Raw genomic sequence first — 8,560 nt, 5'->3', positions numbered from 1 at the left:
GAAATATAGTCATCCTTGGAATAAAAGTCAAAATTAAAATCAATAAGTATGTGAAATTCTAGACTGAAGACACCAACTAAAAATAATATCAGACAAATCAAACTGCATGATATGGAATTTAAATAGTATGCTGAAAAACAAGATCTGGTATACTATCAATTATTGAACTGGACTTCAGCAATTGCTGATGAATCTGTAACAAGTTTATTATCTTTTTGGTGTAATCTACCGGATAGATACCACATTTCAGTCCTGAAGTTCCTCTTAGGAGAATTACGAAGTTTAAGTGACAGTTACATACTTATTCAGTCCTATAGTCAAATAAATGACAGCTTTAATAGTGAGCTAACAAAACCAGTAGCAGATGAAAAACAGCTTAGGAGTGTGAGTTTGCATGCAATGACAAGTCTGACAGAGGAAAAAGCAAAATAATTTGACTATGTTTCTATCAGGTAAGAGGGAGAGGGTTGAATCTTGATAAAGAGGGAATATAAGATGAAAAACCTCAAATCGCAAAACTGTATTCTCTAAACTTCAGAGAGCTTAACAAAGAGCCTTCATTGTGTGCTGAAAACAGAAAGAGTTAAGATTGTCTATGACATCTTACCGTGACAAAGTTAAAAATTTGAACAAGTTATTTGGAGCTTGCACAGAAGAGTTTAAATATCTTAGTTTTGCTGGGTTTTTATTAAAGATCCATCTTGGAGAATAATAATTCCATAAGTGAACCATTGCAATAGGGAAGATAAGAAGCATGGTCATTTGTATTTCAGCTTTCGTAGGCGGAAGAACACTCAAGTCTTTTAGAAGTTTTGATGAAGTTTGGACAGCTGCATTTTGTATTGCAGTTACTGCTGTTCTATTGCTTACTTTTGGTCCTGTAAGTGGATTCCTTTTCCCTAACAACTTAAATGTCCTTCAGATTCTCATGTTAGACTAACAAAGCCATTGAGGGATTTCTGGAACTAATATCCAATACAGTAAGAAGTACACAGTCTAGTTTAAGGCTGTAAATAAGTTTGTGTTGAAAATGATGAAATTATGTTGAAATTAATGAATTTAGAAGTATTGCTAAGTTCGACAGACTGATGAAGCAGGACACTCTCATTCACAAATAGAAAATAAAGACCAAGAAATGCAAGGAATACATTACAGTTCAGTGAATTTTTGATTACCAAATAATCCCAAACCCCAAAGACCAGAAAAACACATACCTAGGGTTTGTGGTTGGATCATTTCTTTATTATTATTATTATTATTCAGCAAGTGGTTTTGTTTCTCTTCCATTACCTTTTTGTTATAGTTTACTCATATCATACTAATTAACTTCCATATATATATATATATATATATATATATATATATATACTTGGGTTTAGGGCAAGCTGTTTGGTTTTCTTTTGTTTTAAAAAAAGATCACTAATACCACCCATGTTTTGAACAAGTTTAGAACTGATTTCTAAGACTGCATGGTTCAGCTGCTGACCACCTGGGTGCCCTTCCAGCCCACTGAAGTCTAACACTTATTCACACTGTTGCAGCACCAGAACTCAGCTGCTCCCACAGATTAAAACTGTGGGAAACCCAGGGCAGAGAGACTAGTTTGCTCCGTAGGACTCCATCTCAGTGGAGTGGTATTAAATTGAAACCAATAAACTGTGATAGACACAGGTCAGCTTCTAGCTGAGTAATGGAGTGCAAAAGACACCATGCACATATTCTCCCATAACAGCTTCCCAACCCTTCAGTCCTACCTCACAGGGCTCTTGATTCCTCCAAATACTGAGTATGTAGAAGACTGTCAACCATGGCTAAAGGAGAACAACCTGAAGCTTTGCCACAGGTCTTTTTTACTGATGTAAAACTTTGCTTTGATACTGTCACAAAGACATGACACATAATAAATACAGAAAAACCTAATAGGAGACATGACCAACAAAAAAAAGCCATGGACTAACTGGAAATAAGTGCTCCTTTCTGATCTAGAACAGATGACCCAGAAGGAAAGGCTCTAAGAATAGCCAAAGGATTTAAAACCATAGCAAAAATCAGGGTTTGAAGAAGAGATTTCTTAGAGCAAATTATCTGGGGAGTCTGTGGCTTTGCCATCACTGGAGGTTTATTGAAAGAATTCATACAAGATTCAAAGAATTTGTGAAGATGAGTAAAGGGCGGTCTGATGTTGATGTCATCTGGCATGCTGGAAACTTTATTCCTTTGCACCTAATAAATAGATCTATTAATCCAATATCTTCCCTCCCTTAGAGAGTAGGATTCTCTGAAAGAATCTCTCACTTGAATAATTTTGCACTCTTCCACATCTGCACATTGTATTGGCAAATAAGCCATTTCCAAAGGTAGAGAATGAGTGTGGTTTTACTTCAGAAGCTGCACCCTGGCTCTACTGCTGAGCTAGCTTCTGTCTGATTGATGAGGCACTCCTTCAAAGAGAAGTTATTTGGCTTTTTTTATCCTCAGATTATTGAAGTTCTTCAAGACTAACTCATGAAAGGGTTAACTGGTGAAAAGGATCTCCCTCACATGAGTTTTACCCACAGGAGGAAGGGCTACATTCTAAAATTCAGATGTTGATCATTGGAATGGAGAAGGTTCAAGACTTGTAGGCTCATTATGAAGAAATCTCAGCTCTTAGTGGCAATTCATTAAGTCATTTATTCCTTTGTTGCTCATCTAGGTCACCAGATAATGGCACTGAAGAATCATAAAGAACCAATCATGATTCACACTGCTCAAGGAAAACAACATCTGACTTTTTTCTTTTTTTAACCTGGACAGCACAAACTACTTAAAGTATTCAGAAGAAAACAGTCAGAGATATTCTGTATGCACAGATAATGATTACAAATCAGTGCCTTCTCAGGGCATGAGCATATGCTGTGAGCATGCCTAATGACCATCTGGAACAACTGTTTGTCAGCAGGCACAGCTCCACCAGCTGTAATGGGGTCATACTTCGTTGACCAAGAGCTGATTTTGGCCTACAGATTTTAATGGCTTCTTGAGGAGATGCTGTGTTTGTCAGGCTAGACTTTAAAATTCCAGAAGTCTCTCCTTGGAGAAGTTATTGGGTTATTCCTAACACCTCTCATTTCTCTTTGCTTTCACTTAAAAGTAGATGGTCTGTGCACCCGCTGAGACAGTGAGTTCCGTGCTGTGACCTGGGCATATCCACACAAGAACAGAAGTACAGAATTTCTACATTTATAGCAGTCAGCTATAAACTTATAAAGCCCTTCATATTTTTGATTGCCTTTCTCTGAAACTGATATTATAAAATGGGAAAAAAATTACTTTGATGTCTGCCTGTGAGACCTGATATATTTTGATGCCTTCAAACACTGCAGCAATATCAGCCATGGACATGTGATAGTAGAGACAAGTTGCTTATTGGTGTGCAGAACAGACAGCTACAATTCCCTGAGTAAAGATAGCAGTTCACATAAAAGCAACTGAGATTTATTAGGCTAAAAAACTATTTCTTCAACTACCAGAAGAGAGGAAAAATGTAGATTCTTCCTGTTAGTCAGATTTTTATTAGAATTGCATTTGTAACCCTGCACAGTCAAAAATCCAAGACTTTTATTCCATGGAATAAAGTTATTGCTAAAGTTAGGGGATCTTTTCTGCAGAGAAGAAGGTTCCAGGTTCGGCCAACGATACAGCTGAAAGAAAGGGGGTGGGTATGGACACTACAGAACAAGCACTATGGCAAAATCTCTGCACTTGCTTAAGTGAGATCACCTCCAGCACTTGCATATAATCAAGAAAGTGCCTACAAGGCACCAGTTTGGAGGAATTCCCCAAGTCCCTTGTACAGGACTTGGCATGCTCAGCTGCCTCTCATACTGCTGCATGACGTAGGGGAACAAGCACACTGAATTTCCAAAGCTGTATTCACTTTGGGGTAACTGTGCCAAAGTCTTTGGGACACAAAATCTGACTCAAATGCTAACTTCCAACAAACTCCATAGCAAAGGTGACCTTTTCATTACTTGGCTTGTGAAACTATAGGCAAAAAATGGAGCAAAACTCCATGATAAGCCTGCAGCATATGCTTATGTCATTCTTACAGGAGCACACAGGCATGTGAACCTTTTTTTATCAGTTTTTATGTAAAGGAAGTCAAGAATCACAGAGCAGACTGTGTGTACAGTGAAGTATCATTTGCTATATAATGTAGTTGGTAGTATGAAATAAAATAAGACAGAACACGGCAAAAAAGAAGAACCATAATAAAGTAAAGCTACTTTTCTTTTCTTGTTTTTTTTTTATCAATTTACTTAATAATTTATTTGCTTGTATTTCCATATTTGCGATATTCTGCTAATCTAGGTAATTATGCATCAGAATATGGGACAATCAGAAACAGATGTATTTATCTCTCAACATGGTGTTAGCTTACAGATATTAAACAGTTTTGCCAATTTGCCAAAAGATGCATATATTACATTATTAGGAATTTATTACTAATTAATGATAATGTTTGTGATCAGTAATGCAAGAAAGAAAAGAAAAAAAAGTTGTTTACATTTTCTACATTCCAAATTGTAGAGATGTAAAATTTTATCAAATATACTTTAGCAAATGTCAATAGAATTCTTTCATTGAAAAGGCAAAAAAAATGAAACTGAAATGAGATATATTTTACACCATGTACTTTTTGAAAAAAGTGATAATCAGGAACTCTCAATTACCCTCTAAAAAAGATTGCCTCCCCAGGGTTATATTTTTTCCTTTATCACTATCACAACATGAAGGAGTGAAAGTGTCAGGCAGAGGCATAGGGACTCTTGTGCATATGTCCTGCCTCAGTTTGATACCCATGCCCCATGAAAAATGTCTTTTTGTGGCAAGATCATAGAATCATAGATTAGTTTGGGTTGGAAGGAAACTTTAAAGGCTATCTAGTCCAACTCCCCTCAGTGAGCATCATTTGACCATCATTGACATCAACTCGATTTGGTTGCTCAGAGCCTGATGTACAGCATCACGCTGCCCACGCCCCGCAGTGGGATAAGCCCGCAGCCATCCAGGCAGTGAATACTGAGCTCTCAGACCCAGCACGACCAGTAGATGCCACCTACAGCTGAGATTTTTCTCCCCGTTGCTGCACAGCGATACCTCGAGACGGGATGTGACTTCAGGTAGTTGCACAAATCTGTTTTCTGTGCTCCAGCACTTTTAAAACACCCTCTCAACGGTTCGCATTACCTGTCGCTTGCTGCCTAGATCTAGACGGTCACTCATTCCACTCTCAGGATCAAGCAAAGGAGCGTCACCGGCATCCCTCTCCTGCAGGGACCCGGACCCGCACCCCCCCCTGCTCCGGGAGTCGCACCACCGTAGCCGGGCTGGCAGAGGTCAGTGCATCTTTTCTCCCCCTCCAAAGCGCTCTGTCCCGTCGGGAAGGGGGTGTATTTTGCTTTTTGGGGGAGCATACCAAAGACGGCAGCTCCCGAGAGGGCAGGAACCCCGCGGTCTGCGGCCCCCTGGCCCAGAGGCACTGCCCAAGGACGGCGGATACAGCGACCGAGCGGACTGCTGGGTTCCCAGGTGAGCGCTGTCACCTTGGGCTGGTTGTCACTCTGGGGTAGTCTGAGACTGAGCACTGACCCTGCACGGCACTTGCCTGTGTGGGAGGAGGGAAGGAGCAGCAGGTAGGACACTTCGCCCTCGGTAATCTCCCTTTACTTCCATCAGATTCACAGTGGACAGCATATGTGACTTTTGTGGTTGGATGTGCCAGAGGAGACAGCCTTGAGAAAGCAGGGGTCTCGCCTTTTTTCCTTCTCCTTGCAAGTCATCCTCATTACCAGTGAGCCTGGCCACTCTCTCCTGTAGTCATGGAGAACTACTCCTTCCCTGAGACCAATTCCTCATGTGCAGACTGCACTGTGAGACGGCATGGGGGTCTGAATATGTCCACTCCTCCACTTAGCCCCAGGTTCTACGTCACAGTGCCTGTCATCTACTCAGTCATCTGTGTTGTGGGGCTGACAGGCAACACTGCTGTCATCTATGTAATCCTCAAAGCGCCAAAGATGAAAACTGTAACCAACATCTTCATCCTCAACCTGGCCATTGCTGATGAGCTCTTTATCCTGGTGCTACCCATCAACATTGCTGACTACCTGCTCCTGCAGTGGCCCTTTGGAGAGTTCATGTGCAAGCTCATCATCTCTATAGACCAATACAACACTTTCTCCAGCATTTATTTCCTCACTGTCATGAGCATTGACCGCTACCTTGTTGTGGTGGCCACCACCAAGTCCAGGAAGACGTCCTACCACACCTACCAAGCAGCCAAGATCGTGAGCCTTTGTGTCTGGTCTTTTGTCACAGTCATCATCCTGCCCTTCACTGTCTTTGCTAAGATACACAAGGAGCAGGGGCGTTCCCAGTGTGTCTTTGTGTTTCCCCATCCTGAGAGTGTGTGGTGGAAAGGCAGTCGGATCTACACCCTTATTTTAGGCTTTGTCATCCCAGTGTCCACCATCTGCACCCTCTACACCACTATGTTGTTCAGACTGAGACATATGCAACTCAATTGCAATGCGAAAGCTCTGGACAAAGCCAAAAAAAAGGTGACACTGATGGTAGTTGTCATCTTGGCTGTGTGCCTGTTTTGTTGGACACCCTATCACCTTAGCACAGTGGTGGCCCTCATCACAGACATCCCACAAACTCCACTCATCATTGGGATTTCCTACTTGATCACCAGCCTAAGTTATGCCAACAGCTGCTTCAACCCTTTCCTGTATGCCTTTCTGGATGACAGTTTCCGGAGGAGCTTTCGCAAACTGATAGATCGCAGAACCACCTCATAAAGCCAACCTTCTGTCCCATCATCTGTACCTCTCACAGTCACCTGCTTTTCCTGAGTGATTCCAGCCCAGCAAATGCTTTCTCTGCAGCCTCCTTGTGATTGCCTACAGGTCTTCAGGTTACCTCACTACCCAAGACATGAACTGGGAACAAGTGTATCTTTCTCAACTGTCCTGCACTCATTTCTGTAGCATTGCTTCCCTTGCTTTTTCTTCCTTTTCCTTTTCCTTTTCCTTTTCCTTTTCCTTTTCCTTTTCCTTTTCCTTTTCCTTTTCCTTTTCCTTTTCCTTTTCCTTTTCCTTTTCCTTTTCCTTTTCCTTTTCCTTTTCCTTTTCCTTTTCCTTTTCCTTTTCCTTTTCCTTTTCCTTTTCCTTTTCCTTTTCCTTTTCCTTTTCCTTTCTTCTCTTTTTCTTTCTCTTTCTCTTTCTCTTTTTCTTTTTCTTTTTTTTTTCCTTTTTCATTCCTTCTCTCTAATGTGCTTTCTGACCTAGGTTTGTAGCACACAGAGCTGCAGCAGGTCCCTTTTCCCTTTTTAAAGGTATTGCTTTGTGAACTCAAGCCCATGACTGTCTCAGTTACTGGTGATTTGTAAAGCCCAATAAAGGTGTGTTACTGAGTGTCTTGCTTAATGATTCCTCGGCCTCTTTCTTACCCATAGGACCTACTTACCCAAAGTCTTGCAAACTTACAATGATTGAAAAAGGCACAACTCCAAAGGATAAGGAACGAAGCAAGATATTGAGCTCATTTCATTTTACAGGGGACAGAGATAAGGTAGTCAAAATCCATGAAAACAGAAAAGAGACCTCAGTCTGGCTTTAAGGAAGAAAAAGCACACCCTGACTAGTGAATAAAACACACAGATGTGGGTTTGGAGCCACTTGCTGTGGCAGTGTGCTTGGTGGTTGTAGTTTGTAAAACCTGCAGCTTTTGTTTGTATCAGAAGTGATGATTACTTTATTATTTACCATGTGTTTATGGTCCATCTTGTTGCACATACAGTTGTTTGTTTTTTTTATTTTTGGTCCTAGAAAACAGAATCAAAAAGTATTTTCAGAACGAGTTAACTTTTAAGGATTTGAAAAATTCATAAATAACATATGCAGTGGTTAGGTTACTTTTAAACTATCTCTCACACATTTGTATTCTGTTTGGGGTTTTTTTGTAAGATTTATTAATATTTCTCTCAAGGAGAGGAAGTGAAATGAAAAAATAAAATTTAAAAAGAAAACACTTAAAAGATTATGTTAATTTTATCTGAAGGAGGATGGAGAGGGTGAATGAAAGTTTCTCTAGAATTCATATATTCAACACTACATGAGGAGGTTTATTCCTCCTATCTCCTCTTTTAGCCCTCTAAGAAAAACCAAAAAAATGTGGAAGACCGAGAAAATATTTGCAGTCACCTAACATTTCTCATTTAAGTGGTCTTCCCTGCTCTTCCCTGCGGCAGATGCTAAATCAGTGTAACACAAATTTTGTTAGATATTTTCCCCTCCCCTGGATATAGAGAGATAAGGAAGTGTGGCTAAGAAATGGCATTTCCACAGGAGGGGATGATGAGTTTCAGGAAGTGCATAAGGATTCATGTGATACATCCTCAGGTTTGCAGGTGCCTCCTGAAAGCCCTTGCACCTCCCACTGATGCAGTCTAAAGTTCTGCCATAGGCACGTGGAAAGTTTCTTCTGCTAAATCCTTCTGAAGAAGCTCCAA

At 40.5% G+C, this 8,560-nt stretch overlaps 1 protein-coding gene across 2 annotated transcripts; it reads left to right on the top strand.

The window, feature by feature from the left end:
• Positions 1 to 5,013: 5,013 nt before the first annotated feature.
• Positions 5,014 to 7,115, top strand: NPBWR1 (neuropeptides B and W receptor 1). 2 transcript variants are annotated; one of them, XM_039390421.1, is made up of 3 exons: positions 5,014 to 5,165; positions 5,251 to 5,381; positions 5,722 to 7,115. In XM_039390421.1, the coding sequence occupies exon 3, from the start codon at positions 5,865 to 5,867 to the stop codon at positions 6,846 to 6,848; it is 984 nt and encodes a 327-aa protein (XP_039246355.1). In that variant the 5' UTR covers positions 5,014 to 5,165; positions 5,251 to 5,381; positions 5,722 to 5,864; the 3' UTR covers positions 6,849 to 7,115. The 2 variants fall into 2 exon arrangements, with proteins under 2 accessions (XP_039246355.1, XP_027583959.1); XM_027728158.2 differs by having other exon boundaries at positions 5,014 to 5,381.
• Positions 7,116 to 8,560: the final 1,445 nt, after the last annotated feature.

Source organism: Pipra filicauda, unplaced genomic scaffold, assembly GCF_003945595.2.
Source record: "Pipra filicauda isolate LSUMZ 115617 unplaced genomic scaffold, ASM394559v2 scaffold81_size6448238_pilon, whole genome shotgun sequence".
NCBI classification, from domain to species: Eukaryota; Metazoa; Chordata; class Aves; order Passeriformes; family Pipridae; genus Pipra; species Pipra filicauda.
This window is presented reverse-complemented; position numbering and strand designations above follow the sequence as displayed.